The following is a 25,228-nucleotide window of genomic DNA, read 5'->3' as shown; positions in this document are numbered from 1 at the left end:
TTTTAGTGTTTTTGTTCAAGAAGTTTAAGTGGCCAAAGCAAAACATCTCTGCGAACATCTGTTGCTCAGAGACAGCTTAGCCCATTTCAGCACAGAAGGCATCCTGTTTGAACGTGTGGCTCTCAAGGCAGCTTCATGAACACAATATAGGAAACACATGGATTTCTTGGATCTACAAGGACATATCCTGTCCCCATATGACTCCAATCCTGAGACAGTGTTCATTTATTATGCCCTGGCAGATTTTCACAAAATTTCGCCTTTGAAAATTTGAAGGTTTCTGAATTTGAGGCACAAAAACGTTATTTTTATTTTTATTTTGAAGGTAAATCGTATGTTGTAATTCCCCCATATTCTCCAAAGGATCGAGAGGTACTCTACTGTCCACTTATGCCCCTAATTTTCTTCCTGCAATGTGGGGCCTCAAAGGAGCTATGAATCTGTCACAACACAAATTGGTAGCGTCAATAACTTTTGAGGTAATGGTTAGCAAATCAGGCTGCTTGAAACAGCTTTGACTTTGGGCAGAGGAGACTGCAAAATGCACCCCAAAGCAAATGCACTGACTTTAAAACAAGATGAATGAACTTCATAAATCCAATTGGCTTATTTGGCTTTCATGTAGGGCCACAGGGTAGGGTAGGGCTTTCATGTAGGGTACAGTAGGGTATGTGCAGAATCTCCAGAAGTTGCATAAAAAGTAAATGTCACATGTCAATGTGAATATGCACCACTTACATGGGTAACTCAAAACATGGCATTATGGGCTGTCACTATTGGCCTGACCTGCTATAGACGAAAGCTGCAGCAGCCACGCACTAAAAGAAGCCTTTACAACAAGTTTGAAAACCCATGCCTAGCAATAGCGAAGTCAAAAGTAAAGGGGGATTAGAGTTCACAAGACTCAGGCGTGTAATGCGTAGGTGTGAATCATGCCATATTTTCAACTCGTATGTCTCTACAGCATCAAAATTAAATCGTGGATTAGGGATGCTAGAAAATTAATTTCAGCATTTTGATATTTATTAGAAAGGATATTCTTTGGAAAACTTAGATTTTCGTATGAAAATCCCAAAGATTATTTTTTTTAGAAAGCTTGTTATCTCTGCCTAAACTATGCCTGTCCCATAAAATGGATCTGTCAGGCTCTCCCTTGTGCAGTGTGCATTTTAGGCATAAACCATGCTGGAAGAACCCAGGCAGGAAGGCAGGGGAGGTTAATTACAAGACTATCAACGCACGCTTATCTGAGGAATACAAGCGGAGTGGGGAGAGAAGATGGCACCATATGGCCACACACAGCACAACAGGAACTGTGTGTCATTGAAGTTGGGGGGGGGGGAAGCAAAACCAAAGGAAGTGATGGACGGAGTGTTGAACATTGCAAGCACTCACCCCCAGTCAACTGATCTGGGTTTAATCCATCACCGTTCTTTAGCCCACTCTGCCACCCCAGTTCAGACATGGCCATATGCAAATCAGTCTGACCCTGTGCCTCATGGGAACAGTCCAGCCCGAACTGCCAAGCCATGTCTTCCCTGGACCGGAAACAAGCTTCCTAGGACCGGTTTCTGGCATTTCAGCCGTCTTCAGCCAGGCTTGCTTGAATCCAGTGGCAAAGTGAGCCTGGCTGAAGATGGCTGAAATGCCAGAAACCGGTCCTAGGAAGTTTGTTTCCGGTCAAGGGAAGACATGGCTTGGTAGTTCGGGCTGGACTGTTCCCATGAGGCACAGGGCCAGACTGATTTGCATATGGCCATGTCTGAACTGGGGTGGCAGAGTGGGCTAAAGAACGGTGATGGATTAAACCCAGATCAGTTGACTGGGGGTGAGTGCTTGCAATGTTCAACACTCCGTCCATCATTTCCTTTGGTTTTTGCTTTGTTTGCCATAAGTTGGCAGGGTATGCTCAGACGTGAGTCCCTTGCTCACTTTGCCACTGGATTCAAGCAAGCCTGGCTGAAGACGGCTGAAATGCCAGAAACCAGTCCTAGGAAGCTTGTTTCCGGTCCAGGGAAGACATGGCTTGGTAGTTCGGGCTGGACTGTTCCCATGAGGCACAGGGTCAGACTGATTTGCATATGGCCATGTCTGAACTGGGGTGGCAGAGTGGGCTAAAGAACGGTGATGGATTAAACCCAGATCAGTTGACTGGGGGTGAGTGCTTGCAATGTTCAACACTCCGTCCATCATTTCCTTTGGTTTTTGTCATTGAAGTTGGCCAGGTCCTTGGTAGGCTTTTTCTCTCAATGTAGGGGTAAAAGAGGAATAGGAGCAGTTTAAATAATTGTTTTCAGTGGTAAGGAGTGAGCTGTACCTCATTTAATGGAAAGCCAATGCGTGAGCTTCACCCTCTGAAACAGTCTTTGCCATTCTTAGACAACTCCTTGAATAGAGTGTTCTGTGATAGTTTTGGCCATAACTCAGAAGACCTGCTGAAAAGTTTGAAACGCCCCAGTATGGGAGTTCAGTGGGGATAGACTCGAGACCCTTCAACGGTCAGGTCACAGTTACTGCTGTACCTCGTTGCTCCCACAACCTAAGGATAGGAACTTAATTGGGCATGGAGGAGTCACAAAGAAAATGTCTGCTTGCTGTCTGGAAGTGGGTTAGAGTTTCTTATCCTGCTCACCCTTATACCAAACGTCTGCAAGTGGTTCTAAGAGTGTCAAGAAAACTTGTCTCCTGTAGACCATAGTGAAATGAAGGACATGAAAGGCACCTTTGAAAAAAGTCCAGAAGACCAATGGGAACTGGGACATGGCTGAAGAGATTAGCTGAGCTCCTCTCCCATTATAATGTGTATCCTGGTATCCTGGAACCTGTTTCTGTCAATCTACAAGAGCAGCCCACGGTACACAGCAGAACTATTTATTTATGGTGGCTCAAGAGGTTTAAGGAATTACACTAATTACTCCTGGAGGTAACAACATTCTAATCCTCCATCACAAGAGGAAAGCTTATTCTGAGACAGGCTATTCCTATTGAAACTCTCTCCTGACATCAAAAGAAATTCACTCAATCAAGGCTTTCGGAAAACAGCTGAAAGCCTACCTTTACAGATATTTACTCAACAATGACAACCAGGTCTTTCCTAGATATAGGCATGCGGCTCTACCTACTCAACTTTCAGTTCAGTTTTTTCTTAGTTGGCTCTACAACCTTGCTGTTTAGCCATATAATTTCCCACCCATCTCGATGTAACCCTGGTTAAGTTTTTAGTTCTTTGTAAAGCACCCAAATGCAGTCTAGTCCTGGTGCGCTACTGAAACAGCATAAATAAATACAAATATTCAGCATCCTGGGGAGAGGGATTTGAACCTTTCGCCCTGGCCTTGAAGAAGATTGGAGACAAATAATTTTCTAAAAAGACTATACTGTTGGGGCTTTCATTTCTCATATTGCAAAAGAAGGAATGAACTGCTTCCCCTAGTGGCGTTTTGAAAACCTCAGCCTCCACGAATAATATGGATTTTTTAAGATCATCATTCTTTCTATGGACACTATTTTGCCTTTTCTTTACAGATTTATACCTTCTGAGCCCTTTATCCTTTTTTGTCATTTTTGTATCATTTTAAAGAACAAAGATTTTTTTTCTAAGCTGTATTTAGAATTGTATGCATTTCATTCTTTGACTTTATCACAGTGTCAGTTCTGATGAAGCCGCCAATCAGGAGCTGCAATGAGAGGTCCGGCATTGGTTGGTGTCTAATTCGACGAAGTTGCTGATCAGGCGAAGAGGAGTACAATCTGCCAAACCAAGGGTCCAGGACCAGGGGAACCTCTTGGGGATCAGGTCTCACTCCAGCAGAGTCCGGCAGCAGTGCTCAGGCAGGTCCAGTTGGACCTGGTTAACTGGGCAGATGCAGATCAGGCCTCTGAAGCTTTTTGTGTCACTGCAGCTCACATAGGAGGCCAGCCAGCTAGCCCTTGGAGTCACTCTGGTGGTCCTGGGTTTAAGAAGCAGGTCCAGTCTCCCTCCCTCAGCAATCAGGGCAGACCTTTTAGCAATAAGGCAGCAGGGCAGTCTCTCCAGCTGCAGGGAAGCAGAACAGCCATCCTTTTGAGTCTTTCACAGTCCAGCAGTGATCTAATGAGTGGATCTAGAGGTCTAATATTTATATGTGGTGCCAGCCTTTGAAGCAGGGGGATTCCCTATACTACCCTTACATCTGATTCGGAAAGTTCCTCTCTTCCCCTTTTAAAGCTCCAAGAAGTCTGGGGTGACAAAAGACTAGTACAAGGTTCCTTTGTGTGTGTTGGAGGCAAGCCTTTTGAAGTGTAATTGGAGCAAGGTACAGCTTCACTCCCAGCTATCCTGGCAGGATGGACCATCCTTCCCCTTTTGTGTCACTATCTGGGAGGACACAAATCCCAACAGCAGAGCCAGTCACAGTCATGTGACCTAGGACAATGGCAGAAGGCACCAACGGTTAGGACAAGAAAATGACAACTTTCTAACAGTCGCATTTTCAGAATTGTGACTTAAAATAAGACTTATTAAAGAGTGTTTTAAATTGCAATTAATTTAGTGAAAACATAATTTTCGTATTTGCTCCTACAATTAGGTTATTACGTATTAAGTGTAATAAGTTAGCCCGATGTTATCCTATGGGAGATAAAGGCCTTGTAATAGTGCAAAATGACATTGGGAGTTTTTCACTACCAGGACATGTAAAACTTAAACCCACATGTCCTACTTTCTGAATACCATGCACTCTGCCCTAAATGCTTTTAGGACTGACCTTAGGGGTGACTTATAAGTATAAAAAGCAAGGTTTAGGCCTGGCAAAAAGTATTTCTTGCCAGATCGAAATGGCAGGTTAACACTACAGGCTGCAATGGCAGGCCTTAGACATGTTTTAAAGGTTTACTTCAGTGGGTCGCAGAATGAGTGCTGCAGGCCCACTAATAGCATTTCATTGTCATGCCCTGGGTACATGCAGTACCATATACGAGGGGCTTACAAGTAATTAAATGTGCCAATCAGGTGTAGGTCAGTTTTACCATGCTTTAGGGAGAGAGAGCGCAAGCACTTCAGCACTAGTTAGCAGTAGTAAGGTGCACAGAGTCCCAAATCAACAAAAACGAATTCTGAAAAACAGGAGGGGAGAAAGCAAAGGATATCAGGGTGACTCTGCAGCCAAATTGAACCGTTGCATAGACAGCATCTCCCTCGAGTACTAGGACTTCCTTATGGAAAGTTGTACCAAAATAGTTCTAAGTACAGCTTCCAGAATTCCGAGAACTGGTGTGACGGGGAAAGCACGGAGCTTTTTAACTGCTCGCTAGAAAACTTTTAGGTAGCTTTGTCATCACATAATATCTCAGACTCTTCAATAGCAAAGCTGAAACTTACTATGTGGGCACCTTAGCCTGCCAGGTAGGTGTTTTCTTGACCTAAGCTGTAATGATACCTAATTATGCACTGGGTAAGCAGAGACCAAGCCTCAATTCTTCTGCTAATTTAAAAATCATTAGAAAAATCCCTTGATGCAGGTTATTCTTTAAATGAACAGAGTTGGTTCGAGTCTGCGGTGCATCTCTCAAATACAAACACACTTACAGAAAATAAGGCTACTTTTACCCATTTCCAACGAGACCGCATAATTAGTTTCCCTGATCACTCTCCTACATTCGTGCAAATTCGGCAAAAGACTACTGTAGTGTTCGCATTATAATTGTAATTGTACCTTTAAGTCTATTATGTGGAGCGTGGGGTGGAATGTACATTGTCACCATCATGTGTTCCAACCAGGACGTCAGTTATTACTGGTGTCCTGGAGTGGAGGTTGTACCGCCTGGCGCTCACCTGTTTCTGATTAAGAAACCTTGTCTTCCTACCCTACGTTTCCACGTTTCTACAACTACCCATATTTAAAATACAGTGTTTTTCAAAATACTCAATTTAACTATTTTCAGCTGTAGAACAGAAATGAGGCCTACATCACACATGTATTTATAATGGCAGGGATCACAATTTTCATGTAAATTAACTTGCAACTTAAATCAATGATCACCCTTAACCGGCTTAGTGGCTTATTCCAACTAGATAGATTTACTTCCAATTGCAATCATTCTGCCCACATGAAAGTGAACAACGCAGGCCCATTAAGAAAGGTAGAATGCTGAAAATGTTCACCTGTGACTGTGATGGCAAAGACTGCACGACTGGTCGTCTTTACATTAGAATCACAAACTGCCCAAGCAGAAATGTTCACCTGCTGACAACTTGGAAGTCCAAGAATGGTGAACTCTTTCCCAGGCTGCATCAAAGTGAATTTCTTCGAAGTTTGTTGCAAAGAGATGCCCCGAATTACACGTGCTTCTAGGCAAAATGAACTGTATTTGCCCAAGGAGGGTTTGTCCCAGTAAACAGTGACACCAGTGGAGTTGGCACGCAAAATGGTAAAGTTGGCGGGTGGCAATGGATCTGTAAAAGTAATTTATATAAAGAAAAAAAAAAGAAAAATCTTATGTGGAGTCATTCCTTGATATTTCACACAATCGATGGACAAACTATGGAGAAATTAACTGATTCACATTCCAAAAGAATTAAACTACATTGCCTAAACGAGGGACATAACCGATGGAAATTTATCTCTTGGATGTGAGAATTATTCTGGCATAAACGCCTCAAGTTCTACAATATCTTTCTTTTGGAAAATTCAAGACACAAAACAAACCCAAGGATGACACAGTTTCAAAGAGAGGAAATTACCCCTATTTAGAAGCCATTTTACTTTGATAAGTTTGTGCTCACAGTCCCAATCTCAAAATTGTCATTAATAAAAAAGCTTCTGTCGGGACACTGAAATGTAAGAAAGTTTGAAGAAAAAAAAAACACTAAATAGAAGAGGGATATTTTCAAAAGAAATAGTCATATAGGCCACTATCCCATTTTCCAGGCAACATAACAATTATTCCTTCCTATGTTCGGGGAGTCTGGTTGCAACACCAGGACACTAAGAGGATATTTATATTTCAATTCACCTAAATAGTTGTGGCTCAAATAATCATTGCAAGAAGATGGCTGGACACTAAACCTCCATCCGCAGTTTGAATGATTCAATAAATAGTGACATTCTATACAAGGCTTTTCCAACAAGTAGCTCGTGAGTTATTGGTAACTCTCCATCAACCTGTAAGTAGGTTTCCTGTGTGCAGTCCAGCCTAGTAAATGAGAAGTTTTTGCTTGACTGAATTAATGTATTCATACCAAAATTGAGTGATAAATCAGGTAGCGTTGGGAAAACCTATTACTAACATTATTACCTTGGTTTCAGGGACATCCATTGCTGGAATGTACTACCCACATAAAGGTATTCCAAATTGGCAAAGCCTTTTTAGGTCGAGCCTGGGCAGCGCATGCGCTGCTCTGTGAGCCATGCTGTATTGGAGTATGTACTTGAAGCCCTGCCCACTCTCCGCCCATATTTGTCATTGGCTTGTGTCATTGTCCTTCATAAATGCTGGCTTCTGATTCATTAATAGGCTTGTTAGTCCCTCCTTGGTATCGCCTTGTTTGTATTTGTTACCTCCCATGAGGATTGTCCCTTTTACTTGTGTTGTGACACAGTATGTTTTAATTACATCCTCCAAGCACTATTTTCTTGAAGGGCTTTCTCCTGCCTGCTTTTGCTGGCAGAACACGCTCTTCCACAATGGTTTATTTACTTTTTTATTTAACTAGTGCAGCAGCGTTAGCACTAGTAATGGCGCTGCACTTTACTTTTGTTTCATTGCGATCCTGAACATGGCCGCATGTTTTAAAAAAAAAAAAATTATTTACTTTCTGTTACAATGCTGGCACCCGCGCTTAAAACGGGTTTGTTGCGATTGCTTCAGAAGCAAAGAAATGGAAAAACTTAGATTTTCTTTCTATTTCTTTACTTTCACTAAAGCAGATGTGATTTCTCTGAAGCTGTGGCGCATGTGGGGCCTCCTTGCTCGACTCTTAGCAGCAGCTCAGCTCAAGTCCAGTGTCAGATCAGGCTTCCACCTATGCCTTCCTTTCCTCTTTGTATTTACGAGGAGGCACCTACAGCACCTCACCGGTCGCACTCTCAAAGAACAGAGGGACGAGGGACCAGTTTTTATGGGTCATCGGTCTCCATTGGCAGCAGAAGAAGCTTCGGGCAGCATTATTATTTTCATTATGGTTGTACCAGGGGTAACTATTTTGTAATATGCTTGTTCTTCCAAACATAAAGAACGAGCATTTGCAATGCAATAGGTGTCACATTTACGAGAGTTTGAGCTGTTGGCATTGCAAATGACAATGCCTTTTATTTACGTGTTTTTAAAACATAAATAAAAGGCATTATCAATTACAATGCAAATAGCTTTAACTCTCACAAATGCAAGACCTATTGTATTGCAAATGCTTGTTTTGACATTACTGCTGGCAAATCTGCCACATATACGGAAGTGATTACTGCAGGAAAACGTGTGTTGGGTGGCCACTAATGTGCTCGTCTGACGTGCTAACTATTACAACACTAATAATATATAGTAGCTCGAGATGATTTGCAGTGAACAGAAGAAGCTCTCATCACAGAAAGGTTTAAGAACCCTGTACTGTACTATGCTATAGACAAGATGGTTTTTCAGGTTATCAGATTTCAGTGTGGTTTACTACAAATTGGGCTTCTATAAGGAATATTACAAAATGATCGATTTTCTTTCACTTGTTTGTAGCTCACACGTACTGTGACGCTGCATTATATTCACTTAAGCTACACATTGTTAACTCTAGCTTAGAGACAGATTTAGTTGTCTTGCCATACTAATGTTATTTAAAAAATTTATAGGATCACTGAAAAAAACAGAGGTTAAAGAGACTTTATAGTTAGGTAAGGCAATAAGATCTTATTTTCCATTTTTTTAAAAAGACTTCAGAAATGGACTGGGAAAAAATGTTAAGTGTGATAGTAACAGTTAGGTGAAAATGTCAATTTGAATGTAACATTTTAAAATTAAAACACCCCCAAAGTTCACCAGTTATAGTTTTTTCAAGTAACTATAACATGCGCCCCTGCCATGCACATTGTCATCAACAATGTCATTTCAGGTGTCATCAGTGATATTAGCAGTGAAGTCATAGAACATGTCATGAGTGATGTAATATGAGAGGTCATAAGCAGTGCATGGCGAAGGCAGGAGTTAAAGTCACTTGAATTAACTAACTGGTGATCCAGTGGGTTTTTTTGTTAAAAATTTTACATTTAATTTGACATTTTCTCCCAACTATAACTTGATCTCAACCTTTGTTTTTTTCAGTGAACTTTTAGGGTTTTAAAGAATGTTTTTTGTTTAAAGTAAAGTAATATATTTTACTATCATATGCAACATTTCCAACACCCCATCATGCAAGCCTGTTAGCTGTGCTCTGTGTCGGATTGGCTGCATGGCCTGATCTGTGGCTAGGCCCTGCACTCAAGCTCCTGTAGGCAGCCAACTGTGCTACATATGGCCTTTGGCCGTGCTCAGTTGGCCGCACACCCCACCTGTGGGCAGCCAACCCCCCACCGTACACAGCCTTCTGCTGTGTGCAGCATGAGGTTGGCTACAGGGCCTGGTCTGTGGCCAGGCCCTGCACCTAACCCACCACGGTCAACCAGCCCCCACTGCACACAGCCTTCAGCCGTGCATGTCATGGGGTTGGCACAAAGCCTGGCATGCACCCAACCCCTCTTGGGCAGCCACTCCTGCCATCCAGAGTTATGCGAATATCTTCTGTAGGAGTGATGAGGGCAATTTCCTTGCTGTAGCTGGGTCTGAAACAAGACTGAGTGGTGTTGAGGAGTTGGTAGTAGTGGAGGTATTTGGTGAGGTGTCTGTTGATGATTTTCTCCAAGACCTTGTCTGGGAATGGTAGTAGGGAGTTTGGTCTCTAGTTGGTGAGCACTGAAGGGTCTGCGAAGGGTTTCTTCAGCAATGGGAGGACAGTTGCGTGTTTCCAAGCAACTGGGAAGGTCACAGAAGAGGTGGAGGCATTCAGAATGGGTGTGAGCATGACGCTGATGGGCTGCAGTTCTCCAAAGTAGGTGTGATAGGGGCAGGGGTGTAAGAAGGGCAGGGTTCTGATGGGGCCAGAGTGGGTGAACTTCATGGCAGCTACAGTTTGTTCGGGGGTGATGACAGGCCATATAGTTAGCAGTTGGACGTTCACGTCTCGGAGTAGAATGTAATTGCTAGCATTAAGGGCAAGGGGTATGACGAAGTCTGTGATGGGGTAGGTTATTGCCCCATCCCACTGCTCTGTAGATTAGTACCGCTTAGGGTGAAGTTGGCTGTGACTTGGTCCTTGATCAACAGGTGTTCCATGTTGGAGGATGACATGTCCGTGAATGTGGTTTAGCTGATGAGGTTCTTGTGGATGATGGTGATTTCGCCTAGTCTTGTGCAGTCTGTCTTTCCAGGCAATCTTGTAGCCGGGGGGATGGCGACATGAATGGCATGAAGAAGACCTATGAGTTAGTTGAAAGACAATTTTGGTGGCTTCTGATGCACAAACAGGTGCAGCAATATGCTCAGACTTGTACAATCAGCACTCAGACAAAATCCAAGAGAAATAAACCCATGGAACGTCTTCAACCCATAGTAGCATCCTCCCAACCTTCTTTGCAGATCTCCATGAAACAGGCCAATGCAAGCGCGCAGCGCGCGCCGGAGGCGCGCCAGAGGCAAGCCCGTCTGCGCCCGTCCGCGTCCCGGACGAGTCCCGGATAACGGATGAGTACCATGTCCCCAATAAGGTACGCCAGGTTTACTCTAGAAAACAGCTGTTACAGATTGGTGGGAAAGCATATAGCGGGGCCATGGCTGACACCACCCAGGACAATGCTACTGTCCCGGGGTGTAAAGCAAGGAGCCCGCACCCGAATATGTGCGGACACCTGAATTGTGGGCTAATAAATAGTAGATCGTTAGTAAAACATCACTTTGAAATAGCACTCCTAATCGAAGATATGAAGCTGGATGCCCTGTTTATCACAGAGACCTGGATCAGAGCGGATTCAGCTGTGGATATAGGTCTTGCCTGTCCAGACGGTTTCAAAATTATACATATACCTAGGGAGGAGGGCATAGGAGGTGGAGTAGGGATGATTTTTAGGGAAGACCTCAATTTCACTCTGTTACATGTAGACAAAATAGAGGGAATTGAACTGATGGTCTTCGCGCTTCAGGAAGCTGGAGGTCATCTCCTCTCAGGCTTGCTGTGCTATCGTCCTCCGGGGAATAATACTGCACATCAGCCCCTTTTAAATACCATCACCAACTTATCCCGATCTCACTCCAATATGGTCATTTTGGGAGATTTTAATTGGTGGGAGAATGGTAGCTCAAAAAATCAGCTGAGAGATCTGACAGACACCTGCCAATCTCTCGGTCTACAACAACTAGTTACCTATCCGACTCATCAGAGAGGACATATCCTCGACCTTTTATTTGCAAATCATTCAAGGGTAGAACTCCTAAATATCTACCCCCAAACGTGGACGGACCACTACCTAATACTTTTTACAGTACGGTCAGTTCTTCCCACCGCCCAATCCAACACCGTTGTGCAGTACCGGAAAGGGAGAAATTGGTCCAAATTAGCAAGGACAGGCGCTCTCCTGCTAACGCCCTCGGTGAGCCTTTTTCAGAGCCTATGTACAGTGGAGGATAATTATAAAACCTACCAGAAGTACGTCACAGCTGCATTAGATGAAGTGCTCCCCATAAAAAGACTCCAAATTAGAAATGAAATCTCAGCGCCTTGGTACACAGAAGATCTGAGGCAACTCAGACTTCAATGCAGGAAGGCAGAAAGAACATGGAGGAAGAGCTATCTGGATAAGGATAGGGCCACCTTTAAGATAACTTTGAGGAGGTACAAGTCGTGCATTTTGGAAAGCAAGGCTAATTTCTATGCTCAATCCATCTTGCAAGCCCCAAACAAAATTACGGAGCTCTTCAGAATTGCTAGAACCATCTCTGCCCCACCCTGTCTGGAGAATAGAGTCGAAGCTTCACAAAATCTGTGCGATGAGATTGCCACTCATTTTAAAGACAAAGTGGCCAAGATTGTCGTCCGCTTTAAGGACAACGAGGTGACGACCCAGAACCCTGGTAACAAGACATCTAAGGGGACCCTGGACCACCAACACTCCTTGGTCTCCTTCTCTGTTATGTCAGCCTCTACTTTCGACTCCTTGGTCAGTGGCATCTCCTCCGGCTCACCCCTTGACCCTCTCCCCCAGAAAGTGTGGAAGACCTATGGTCATCTCACCTTTCCCTGGTTGCGTCAGATCTGCAACCAATCGTTGGAAGTAGGGTCGGTTCCAGAAAGCTGGAAGCAGGCTGTGGTGTCTCCTCTTATTAAGAAGCCCTCTTTGGACCCAACTAATCCGGCTAACTTTCGGCCCATCTCCCTCCTTCCCTTCCCAATCAAGATCTTGGAAAGGGTCGTGAGTAGATCTCTTTCGGAATTTCTTGAAGAGTATCAGCTACTAGACAAGGACCAGTTTGGTTTTCGCCCTGGTCATGGGACGGAGTCGGCTCTGGTCACGATGCTGGACAACATGCGAATGCGGGCTGACACCGGGAGCACCGCGGTTTTAGTGCTCCTGGATACGTCAGCCGCATTCGACACAGTGAGTCACACTGTCTTGTTGGCAAGACTGGAGGATCTGGGTATAAAGGGCCGGGCACTGCAGTGGCTCCGCTCTTATCTGACAGGGAGGCAGCAGGTGGTGACACTGGGGTCGTTTACCTCTGAGAAATCCCACGTAGCCTGTGGAGTACCACAGGGTTCCAGCATCAGCCCCATTCTCTTTAATATTTACCTGCAACCATTGTTTGCAATTATCAAAGCGTCTGGGGTTGAGCTGGTAAACTACGCAGATGACACACAACTGGTATTTTCGATGGAGGGAAAACAGGAGGTGTCTCTGGAGCAATTTCAAAACTGCATGAGCCTGACAACAGATTGGCTGCGACGTAACTCCCTGCAGTTCAACGGTGACAAGATCGAGGTGTTGTTCTACTCACCGCTAAATCAGATCCACCGTCTGCAGTCGGAGTTTAGGCTTGCTCCAGATGAGGCCCCACTGGTTCCAGCAAATACCATTCGTAATCTTGGCGTCTTGTTCGATAATGATCTGCAATTGAACTCGCAGGCGAACAAGACAGCCAGTGTGTGCTTCGGACTAATACGGGTACTCCGTAGGATTCTTCCATTCTTGCCAGGGGATATGCGTGCTCTGATTGTAAGGAGCACAGTACTCAGCAGAATGGACTACTGTAACTCTCTGTATCTGGGTGCCCCCCAGTATATTCTGCTGGGATTACAGAGAGTACAGTCAGCTGCAGCAAAGTTGGCGCTAAACCGCAGACGCGACGCCTCTTCCACTCAGGCGCTGCGCGAGCTCCACTGGCTGCCAGTCAGAGAAAGGATCCTCTTTAAATCTCTCTGTCTGATTCACAAAGCAGCACATGGGAGGGGTCCAATACCCCTGCAGGAGAGATTTTCACGCTATCTCCCCCCGAGACAGCTGCGTTCCTCCAACGCGAATTTGCTGTCACAACCCAGATTCAAACGTGTCAGGCTGGGGGGGGGGGGGGAGGGGGGGGGGAGGGCATTTAGTGTGGCAGGTGCTCGGCTATGGAACGAGCTCCCTCCGAGGATCAGGCAGCTAGATTCCTTAATGGAATTTAGAAAGAGTCTTAAGACCTGGCTCTTTCCAGTAGCCTGATTGCCTACGTCGTTGCCTATTCCTCTCAGCTCAATCTCATCAACTGTTTTTGTCAAGCGCCAGGATACCCGTAGGGTGATAGTGCACTATACAAGATCATATACAATACAATACAATACTCGTTCAACTCCCCAAATCACAAGATCATACAAACCCGTTTGGTTATTTTTTTATTTTTATATATTTTTATTGGAATTTTGATATAATGCAACAAACATTGCAAACGAGAACCAACTAGCCAGCACATACACCTGTCATAAATGGTCACATCCCGCATATCATGACAATAACAAATGGTATGTTTGTGTTCTCAGTCCATTGTGCTACACAGAAGAAAAGTGAGATTAGTCGTAGTACAGATGATCATAACCATTAACAGAAGGCTAGGTGATATCGAGCCAGGAAAATCCATACCCACCCGCTCCAGGTGACGCATACCTTATGGATTCTTATGCTTGGAAAGAACCGCATCCTCTCCCCTCCAATCTACCCTCCCCATGCCAGCATCTACCCTTCCGGGCACTTGTTCCGCAAAGGCCGCCCATCTCAGATCACACGTCCATGGGGGGCGTCGGTGCATCTCTACCCTCCTCACTATGCTCTCGAGCCCATGTGAGAAATGGTTCCCATATGTCTCTAGGTCGGGACGTGGAGGGCATTAACTTCCAGAAGGAGGACAGATGTGAGTGGCCATATGTGACATCTCTAATCCATTCATTTAGAGAAGGTAATCCCCTCCGCCCCCAATGTATGGCAATTTGGCTCTTGCAAATAAAAAGGAGCATAGCATGCAATTTACGGACCTTAACCGGGGTGTCCTTCACGTATCCCAGCAGACCCAGCAAGGGATTATGGTCAGCAGGAGTGGCAATTATCTGATGGATAGCGGTGAAAACACTGGACCAGTATGCTGCCAGTCGTGGACAACTCCATGCTATGTGCAACAAGGTTGCTGCAGGGACACCACATTTCCAGCAGCTGTCGCCATCTTTCAGTCCCATCTGGTGCAGCCCAATAGGTGTCCTGTAAAATCTATGTTACAAACTTGAATTGTATTACCTGAAGCTTGTAATTAGGGGACAGCGCCATGAGTGGACCACAACAATAGGCCCACTGGTCGTCTGTGAGCAGACAAGGGAGTTTCTGTCTGTTTACATTGGGGAGCGCCAGGGGTATGGAAGGGGCATACAATATAGGGGCACCCGCTCTTTTCTGCAACTCATCCCACGCCCACCTCAAAGTCTCTACTGTGTCCACGCCATCTCTGGGACGCCTATAGGGTTGATATAGCACTACTTGCAGAGGGACAGGTGCCGCAATGTCCGTTTCTACAGCCACATGGGGCTGAAATGGAGTCGGGTGTACCCAGTGATAGAGAAATTAAGCCTGAGCACTCCATGCATACAACTGCATGTCCGGGGCACCCAGTCCTCCCTGTCGCAGTGGTAGTGTCAGCAGGTCCCACGAGACGCGCGCTTGTCCGCCCGCCCATATCAGGGACACCAGTAGTGATCTGAGAGATTTGAAAAAGGTTTGTGTGAGTGGAATGGGGATGGTGGCAAATAAATAAATACATTTCGGGAGCATCAACATCTTTCAGCCAGGTTATGGCGCGGCCGTAGTTCATGTCCTAAATTTCCTGCATATTTCTGCTGAGCCAAACGCCCAGATATTTAACAGGTTTATCCGCCCATTTTAGGGGGAACTCGGATGGGGCCGGAACATTGCCATCTGTTAAAGGAAAGATAACAGATTTAGCCCAGTTAATGGAGAAGCCTGAAAGCCTGCCAAATTTAATCAACTCGCAGAGTAGTGTATCAAGGTGCGACACCGGGTCCATGATGTACAATGTGACGTCATCTGCGTATAATGAAATTAAGAGGCTCCTAGAGCTAAACCCAATCCCCCTAGTGGTGTGATGTTGCCGGATACGAGCAGCCAATGGCTCCATTGCTATCGCGAACAGCAATGGGGACAATGGGCATCCCTGCCTTGTGCCACACAAAATTGCAAAGGGCACTGACATGAGGCCATTCACCAGAAGTCGAGCCATTGGTCCGTGTAAAGCAATCGAATCAAATTAATAAACAGCGGGCTAAACCCCATGCGGCCCAGAATAGCAAATAAATATGGCCATTCAAGCGTATCGAACGCTTTTGTAGCGTCACGAAAGACTGCAGCAGCTTGCAAATCAGGGTGGAGGTAGTGGAGCACAGAAAAAAACGGTCCTAAGATTGTGAGAGGTCAATCTCCTTGGTATAAAGCCCGATTGGTCCGGTCGAGCAACCAAGGGAAGTAGAGGCTGTGGTCGGTTAGCAATCAACTTTGCCAAACTTTTCACATCCACATTGATTAACGACAACGGCCTATATGAGTCCAATTAGTTTTCAGGCTTTCCGGGCTTCAGAAAAGGTTATGATTATTGCTTCACGCATGGACGGTGGCAATACACCTGAGGACTGGGCCTCTTCAAATAGCGCCAAGAGGTGCGGTGCTAGCGCCTCCACATACGTTCTGTAGAAGGCAATGGTCAAACCGTCCGCCCCTGGAGCCTTATCAAGTGGCAAACTCTTAATCACCTGCATGAGGTGCTCCACTGAGAAGGGGAAGTCCATATAATCCCTATACCTCTGGCTCAGCCACAACAATTCCAGAGAGTCAAGAACGGGGAGCAGGCCCTCTGGTTCCGACTTCTGGGGAGCGGTGCATAGCTCAGAGTAGAATCGGTGGAATTCATCTAAAATCCCTGTCTGGCCTCTGATGACAGCTCCTTGAGCGCCTTTTAATTCAGCGATGAAGGCAGTAGAGCGAGGGGGTCGAATCATTGCCGCTAGAGTCCTCCCCGGCCTATCCCCCTCCCCGTATCTCCTGGCTTGAGTGTGTTTCCCCAAAAATGTTACTTCTCTCTGCGCTTCTTCCTCAAATTCAAGCAGCTTCTCCTTCAGGGGGGCTAGTGACTGGGAATCGTTAGAAGCGAAGAATTTAGTTTCTAGCCCCTTAATCTGTGCTGCGAGAGATACCAGCGTGTCACAAATTGACTTCAGCAGCCCCGCTTGTCAGCCTATGCATTTACCCTCATAAAGATCTTAAATGCCTCCTAAAGAGAGGCCTGTGTGTTGACTAAACCGGTATTAAGGGTAAAATAATTAGTGATATCTACTCTTATCTCTTCCTTGAACGCCTCATCTAAAAGAGCATTCGGGGGTAACCTCCAGGTGAACAGCCGCGTAGCCGAGGTGGGAAGCACTATCCGCAAGAGGCATGATGCATGATCTGATAGGGACCTGGGCAGGTGCGTGTCCTCGAACGTCCAGCTGGCCACATCCTTGGAAACCAACAAATAATCCAAACGTGACCATGACCTGTGATGTTCAGATATGCAAGCCCCTTCTTTAGTCGTTGGGTGATTGTTCCTACATATGTCTACCAAATTCCCATCTGTGATAATGGCATGTAATGCGGCACTGGTGGAGGGGTGGAGCGTACGTGATGTCCCCTTCCTATCTAACTCATCATGTAAGATGGCATTAAAGTCTCCCCCCAAGATAATGGTGTCAAAGTTCAGCACCTTGACTCTGGCCCAGATATCCTGGAAAAAACTAGGAGAGTCAACACTGGGGCCATAGATTGCTACTATCACCACCGGAGTCCCACCCAGAGTACCTGTGAGAATAACAAACCTACCCTCTGAATCGGTTTGCACCTCCCCCTCCCTCCAATCAAGGCCTCTTCTGAGCAATACAGCAACTCCCCAGGAGTAATTAGAGTACATGGATGAGTACACCATTCCCCACCTGCTATGGTTCAGCCTGGGGAAGGGAACAATATTAAGATGAGTTTCCTGCAACACAGAAACTTCTTCTTGATGCCTTAACAGATATGTATGAACAAGCCGGGACTTCCTCCCATCATTTAGTCCGCGAATGTTCCAGTTTAGGAAATTTAAACTAGACATCTGGTGACCAAGTCTCTAAAATGTACAAAGACAGTAGGACCAAAGCAACGCATCATAATCAATGCCATACAGTTACGGACAACGAGTCCACATATTTGTAGCCTGGCTTTAATGATAGAATCAAACCCCCCCCCACCAACCCACCTCCTACACCAACCTCCCAATCAGGTTGTAGAAATCCCACTCCCAGCAACAGAAAACCAATGAAAACATTAGGGAATCCTCCCATAGGGGCGTAGTACCACCAGTGTACTCCCCTGCAGACAGGGTGGCCAAGAGACCCTCAAAGAGCTGTGCCTAGAAGTTAACAAGTGGGAATGAGAGCACCCCAGTACATCAAATAGTCAGATGAAACAATCAATTATGCAACACAAAAATGCATAAAAATACGGCTTGCCCCAATATGACCCCGCATGCTGTGTGTTTAGTGGCATCAAACCAGACAGCACCCAAAGTCGTCCCACCCACCAGAACTGGAGAGATCCGATAAAGAGCGACATGGAAAACCACCCCCAGAATGCAAACGGCACATGAGTCCCCTCCACAACATAGAGTACAGCAGTACAAGGCAAAGAAAAGAGCTAGGCTGCAATAAGTTAGTCATTGTCACTCAGCCTGGCTTCCACCCGATCCGCAGAAGTAGAACCTTGTTTGGGTTTCTTGCCCCGGATGTGTTTAGCAAATTTTAGGGCGGACTTGGCATCTGTAAAAAAATGCACAGTGCCGTCGTAGGTGACTTTGAGCTTCGCAGGGTATAAAAGTGAGTAGGGGATTTGGGCCTTTAGTAAGAGACGTTTAGATGGCAGGAACTCACGTCTCGCCGACTGTACTGCAGGCGTAAAGTCAGGGTAGAATGAGATCTGATTACCTTTGTGTGTGATGGTCCCCTTCTCCTGTGCCAAGAGCAGGATAAGATCTCAGTCTTGGTAGTTCAAAATCTTGGCTAGGATGGGTCTGGGCATCGCTCCCACCGGAGGTTTGGGACCCAGGGAGCGATGTGCTCTTTCTACTGCAGATACCGCAGAGATTTGGGTGTCAAAGCGCTCGCGGAGGAGGTCGGCCACGACGGTCTTCATCTTGGCTATGGCTGTCGTTTCCGGTATGCCCGTGATTCGCAGGTTGTTGTGGCGTGACCCAGAGTATGCAGATCTTCACCACGATCTTCCACCTGGGACTCCAATGATCTCTCCGCGCCCACTTCCGGATCGAACTCCGTGAGTCTCGTGGTCCGCCTCTGATCAAAAGTCAGCTTAGGCTGTTTCGTATCTTGTTTCCCCATGATGTATGCAGGCGTTGCTGTTATTGCCTGCACGATTCACCAACTGAACGTGAAACAACCAACTTGCGCAATGGTGGGCCCCCACTGCACTTGTAGTCCGAGAAATAGTGCAGAACAACCCAGCTGGTCCCAGTGCTCCTCTGTCACACACAGCGCTGCAGATGCGAGCTCTCCGACTCAGCGTGCACACCCCCAATATTCAAGGAGGGGGCCACGTGTTAACATCAAGCAGCAAACGCCACCAGCCAGCATGGTCGGCCTGTAAGGTCCACTGAAGCCAGAAAGGGGTCGCAGAATCACCCGGTAGCGTGTCCTCCACTCTCCCACCAGTCTTGTGGGGTATTCCGGCAATAGGCTTCACAGTGCCCAACTAACCGTACCACTATCTGGGCCTCCACTCCATCCTCGTGGTGGTATAAGATGGCGCACAGGGGATGCTTCCAACCGCCACACGACCAGCACGCTTCTTGGTTTCTTCAGCAGCGTTGTTCTGCGCCACAGTTGGCGCGGGCATGCACCTCCGTCCAGCACGTGCACACTACGGGGCTAAGGATCAATGGCGCATGCCGCCTGTCACTGGGACAGCCCAGCCCTCTCCTGTACCACGGCGCCGCTTCGCTGAGCACCCGCAGTATCACTGGGGCCAAATCAGCACCACTCAAGGTGTAAATGCGGGCTCGCACCTAACCTCCTCAGTCTTGGGCGCCAGGCAGCCATCTCCACCGCCTGCATGCACTGCAAAGTTCACCCGCTCCGGGTGCGGCCTGTGACATGTGGTGCGCTGTGGGCTCAAGTGGCCGATCAGGCCGTCCGCCCACCAGGAGAGTGAGCGTGCGGGCGGAGTCATCCTCCCTCCGGTCTTGGCTCGTAGCACCAGCATCTCATGCAGGGATAAAAGGCAGCTCACGCGATGCACTACTTTTCTGGGAGGGAGTGCCCGAAGCTATAATTGGCACGGCAGCAACTCTATATATGCAAGGATTAATGTAGGCTTAGGTCTCGGCCAGCGGAGCTCGCTCAAAGAGTGGCCATTACGCAGCTTAGCATGCCACGCTCCCCGTTTGGTTATTATTGATGACTTCACTTAAGAGATCCACTTCATAGCTCTGAAAAAATAAAAAGTATCCACAGCACCAGATATTTTTCTGAAAGACGTAGTTCAACTACATGGTTTCCCTGAGATTCTGTCACCTCCATTACTGGTTGGTATGAAATGATACTTCATGAAGACTACTTTCTTATTCCAACGTATGCATTTAATTGATATAGCTGATATATCTTTGATGCTCATCTCTGTTTTAGGTACCCAAGGCTATATCGCATTTACCCCACCTCAATATATATTATCTGTACTAAGCATTTTTTTTTACAGAAAAAGAACACCAAACCTTTCCAAGGTTCTGCAGACTGAGTAAACGAGGCACTTTTACAAATTACTATTTAGATACCCTACTATTCTGTAATATTTTCATTGTGTCAATAGCCCTATAAACATAGAGATGGATTATCTTTTATAATGCAAAGTATAATGCTACAGTAACGAAAGACAGTTATTTACATGGTATACCTTTTATGGATGGCTGTGTGGAGGTGCCGTCAGGACTGAGTGGTGGCGTGGGCACTGCAATGTTAAGAGGTTGGTAATGCCCCACCCAGCTGCATAGATCATATCCTCTTTTATTAAACCCCCTGCAGGTTGGGCCAGAGCCCAAGGGGATGACTTTTTTGGGAGGGGTGTGCAGGACCTCTTACCTTGAACCTAGTAAAGCCCCCGGGACCCCCATTCCCGGGGTCCACCATTTTAATAAAGGGGAGGGTGCATGTGGCCCCTCTCAGACCTGTTTTCTGCTCCGGGATCCCCATCCCCAGGGCCCAGTGTATTCATAAAGGGGAGGAGGGGACCCAGGCCCCCCCCCTTCTCCAAGCTGTTTTCAGCTCCCAGGGACCCCATCACCGGATCCCAATTTGGTTATTTGCAGGGGGTGCATGGATCCCCTGTCCCGGAATTGTATTTGGCTTCAGGGACACCATCACCTAGGGCCCAATGTATTTATAAAGGGAAGGAGGCCATGTGGCACTCTCCCTGAGTGTTTAAAGGCCCCATGGAGCCCAGCCCTGGGGACAGCACTCTTGCTGTGCACCGAGGAGCCCAACCTGGGACCCAGTCGTTTCCCAGAATGCACTGGCATGGGCAGGGAAATGTGCGTTTGCTCCCGCCTGGCGGGAATATTTTGAAATCTCCCTGTAAATGAAAGAAAACACAAAGTCTGCTCCCAGCAGGTGGGAGCTTTACAAATGCTCCTGCTGGCTGTGAGCCAACTTGTGATCTGTTTCAGCAGAACAACAGATTGCTCCCTGAGGGAGCAGTATATATAGCTGCACCCTTGGGAGGGAGCAATCCCGACTCCTGCACCATGCGAAGGGGGCCCTGGGGCTCCCCCCATGGGCCCCTATTTTGTACTTTGCTGGTGCCCCAGGTAGGCACCAGGGTGCCCACCTATAACTGATTTGGGCCCCAGGGAAGATGGAGTTCCCAAGGCCAAAATAGGCTCAGGGAGGAAGCCTCCCTCCCCTTTTATTTATATTTTGGCCCTGGAGTGGAGTCCCCAGGGGCTAATTAGGTTCAGGGAGGGGGGCACACCGTCCTGCCTTTATTAATTACTGTGCCCTGGGGGATGGGGTACGCAGGGCTTAATAAGGCTCAGGGAGGGAGGCCGAACGGCCCTCTCCCCTTTTCATAGGCTTTAACCCCAGGAGATAGGGTCCTGGGGCCTATTAAGGCTTTGGGGGCTGCATGATCCCCTCAGCTTAATATACATGTTTTGGGCCAGGGATACGGGGTCCCTGGGGCTCAAATGCCAACCCTGTGCTGCATCTCCAAATGCTCTCCATGGCATGCGGTTGGCTGCAGGCCAGGCCTTGTGGCCAACCCCCACTCCGCGCACAGCTGCAGGCTTTTGGCAGCGTTTGGTTGACAGCTTGTGGGGGCTGGCTGCAGGCCCTTGACATGCACTGCTAATTACTCCATATGTTACATCACTCATGACATCTTCTATGCCATCATTGGTAATATCACTGCAACATTTATAACAAAAGTATTGGTGAGAAAACTGTGCATGGTGGCGGCGCGAGTTATAGTTACTTGTGATAACTAGAACTACTGGATATATATATTTATTTTCACTGAAAAAAACAAAGGTTACAGGGACGTTATAGTTATGCTCAGGTTTCACTTGAACAAAACCAGTGAAATTCAGCAGTTCTAGTTAGTTGAGCTAACTATAACTTGAGCCCCCGCGATGCACTGCTTATGACCTTCCATATTACATCACTCATGACATGGTCAGTGACATGACTGATGACATCTCAAATTATATCACTGATGAAATCATACAGTGACAGAGTTAAAAAAAACAGTTTATGAGTGTTAAATATATATACCAAGGTGTATTGGTGAATCAGTGGGTATATGAGTGCTTGTATGGATAATTCAGTGTCTCAGTGAATGTATGGGTGAGTGACTGGTTGTGTGAATGTCTGTCAGTTGGTGTCTAAGTGGCTGCATGGGTGTTTGAGTGGACATGTGACTGCCTGTATGGGTGAGTGATTGGTTGTCTGAGTACATCTATGGGTGTCTATGTGGGTAGGTGTGTGACTGCCTGTATGGAGGAGTCGGTGAGTAAGTGGCTGTATGGGCGAGTGTGTGCCTGTGTCAGTGACTGAATAGGTGAGTACCTGCCGAGATAGATAGACACACACATAGACACACACATAGACACGCACATAGACACGCACATAGACACGCACAGACACGCACAGACACGCACAGACACGCACAGACACGCACAGACACGCACAGACACGCACAGACACGCACAGACACGCACATAGACACAGAGAGAGAGAGAGATAGACAGAGAGAGAGAGATAGACAGAGAGACAGAGATAGACAGAGAGACAGAGATAGACACAGAGATAGAGATAGACACAGAGATAGAGATAGACACAGAGATAGAGATAGACACAGAGATAGAGATAGACACAGAGATAGAGATAGACACAGAGATAGAGATAGACACAGAGATAGAGATAGACACAGAGATAGAGATAGACACAGAGATAGAGATAGACACAGAGATAGAGATAGACACAGAGATAGAGATAGACACAGAGACAGAGATAGACACAGAGACAGAGATAGACACAGAGACAGAGATAGACACAGAGATAGAGATAGACACAGAGATAGAGATAGACACAGAGACAGAATAGGTAGGTAAGTGGTTGTGTGATTAACTGTATTGGTGAGTGACTCGGTGTGTGAGTAGCTCTATGGGGGACTCAGTGTGTGAGTGGCTGTGTGAGTAGATGTCAGTGGCTGTATTAGTACGTGAATGGGTGTATGAGTGGCTGTATGGACAAGTGAGTGTCTATGAATGTGAATTGGTATGTAAGTACTTGTATGTGTCTGTGAATGGTTGAGTGGGTGTATGAAAGGTTCCATAGGGGCGTGAGTGGTTACATTAGTGATTCTATTGATGATGTCATCAATGATGTCATTTGAGATATCATCAGTGTGTCACTGACCATGTCATGAGTGATGAAATATGTGAAGTCATAAGCAGCGCATTGCGGATGTGCGACTTATAGTTAGCTAAGCTAACTATAACTGCTGAATTTTACTGATTTTGTACGAGTGAAACCGGAGCCTAACTAGAACGTCCCTGTAACCTTTATTTTTTCAGTGAATTCCTAAGGTTTTTTAAATGCTAATTCTTAACTATAATGTCCCTGTAACCTTCTTTTTTTCAGTGAATTTCTATGTTTTTAGGTCTCGCTAGAGCCAGCGCATGCTTTGGTCTGGCAAGACATTTAGTAGCTGGCTTTTTGAAGTGCTACCAAAAGGCTTTCTCCGGCCACCAGCGAGCTGTTACACGTGCGGCCACGCGCTTACGAGCACAGGCGCCATCTCGCGGGCACCTTTACAGCCGCGATTTATGGCCGTGCGGCCAATGCTTGTTTTTAAGAATTGTTGAGTTAACTGGATTAACTAAAGGACTCCGTAGGTAATTTCTTTCCCATGTAAAACTGCAATGCTGACATCTAGTGGTCAGTTTTTGGTAGTGTAATACGAACAGTTGGGGTAATTTTGTCCGATTCTTGAGGATGTTTTAAATAGGCTTTCAATTTATGTTTCATACTAAAAGGTGCTACTAATCTCACCAAAAATTATTTTCCTTTTATCGACCCCAGGAAATTAACAATTCTACAACTGATCACTGACATTCAAATCTGTGGTTTCAGGAGTACAGACAGAGACCACCATTAATCTAAGCCACTTGCAGTAAAGTGTAGATACGTAGCTGATGCAGAAATTGTAAATCTAATATACAGAAACACTATGGGCTAGAAACAGCCTCCATTCTTAAGAAATGTAACTTCCTATCCCTTGGTGCTCGAAATAGATTCACAAAGTACATTTGTTTACAACACAAAATCTACAAAAATATTCAATTGAATACTATGCCCCTGGATACTCAAAAGTTTAAAATATGTAGCATTGTGGCTACAATAACAAACAAAATGTATTTTTAGTAGAAATAAACAAGTTTAATTGATGACCTTCTAACCGGTATTTCCGGTCGATTCCCAGTCTAAGAACATGCGGCAAGGATGTCGCTTTTGGAACACCATGTTCCTATCACTGTTCTGTAGCTGTCACTGACTATTGAAGCAATTCAAACAACTGCTCCTGAACATTAGTTTACCCACTATAAGCAGAGGAGTGGAAACAGAGCCCAGAATCTGGACTCTGGGAGCTAGGTGGTAGCGCATGTGGAGATTAGTAGAATGTCTCTCATCACGACAGTTGGACTTGGCCCTTTTGGCAGGTTCACCCCCAAAACGTTTTGCAATTATCCTAGCTTTTTCCCTATGTTGTGTAAGTGGTTTTAGGCCTCTAGGCGCTTTTACACTGTGTCCCAGTGGAAAGTGAGTGCGCTCTGTGTTACAGTTAGAGAGACTGACCTGCCCTCCAATAGGAATGCATGGGGAATGTATGTGTCCATGGTAGTTCCTGATGCGTGGGGAGTGCAGGGTCGAGTTTGGTATGTGCGAACTCGTGAGATTGAATGCTGCGCGATGATGTGTGCGGCGTTAGTGTGTTTAGTGTAGAAGTGCCACTTCTAGAAGCTGGCATGTCTGTGTAATGAATGTGAAGTGACTGTCTGGCTGGTGATTGGCTGGTGT

General features: G+C 46.2%; 1 protein-coding gene across 4 annotated transcripts in view; it reads right to left on the bottom strand.

Moving 5' to 3' along the window:
* The window catches only part of LOC146855927 (uncharacterized), a 651,622-nt gene that overhangs the window by 466,612 nt on the left and 159,782 nt on the right, over positions 1-25,228 (bottom strand). For 2 of the 4 annotated variants that reach the window (XM_085653872.1, XM_085653873.1), the window contains exon 7: positions 6,143-6,433. The exons of the other annotated variants lie outside the window; for them this stretch is intronic. In XM_085653872.1, the coding sequence (XP_085509998.1) occupies positions 6,143-6,433 (291 nt within the window). The remainder of the gene's footprint in view (positions 1-6,142; positions 6,434-25,228) is intronic. 4 annotated transcript variants of the gene reach the window in all.

Source organism: Triturus cristatus, chromosome 4_1 (genome assembly GCF_964204655.1).
Source record: "Triturus cristatus chromosome 4_1, aTriCri1.1, whole genome shotgun sequence".
In the NCBI taxonomy this organism is placed as follows: Eukaryota; Metazoa; Chordata; class Amphibia; order Caudata; family Salamandridae; genus Triturus; species Triturus cristatus.
Note: the sequence above shows the minus strand (reverse complement) of the source record. Positions and strands in the feature narration are given on the sequence as shown.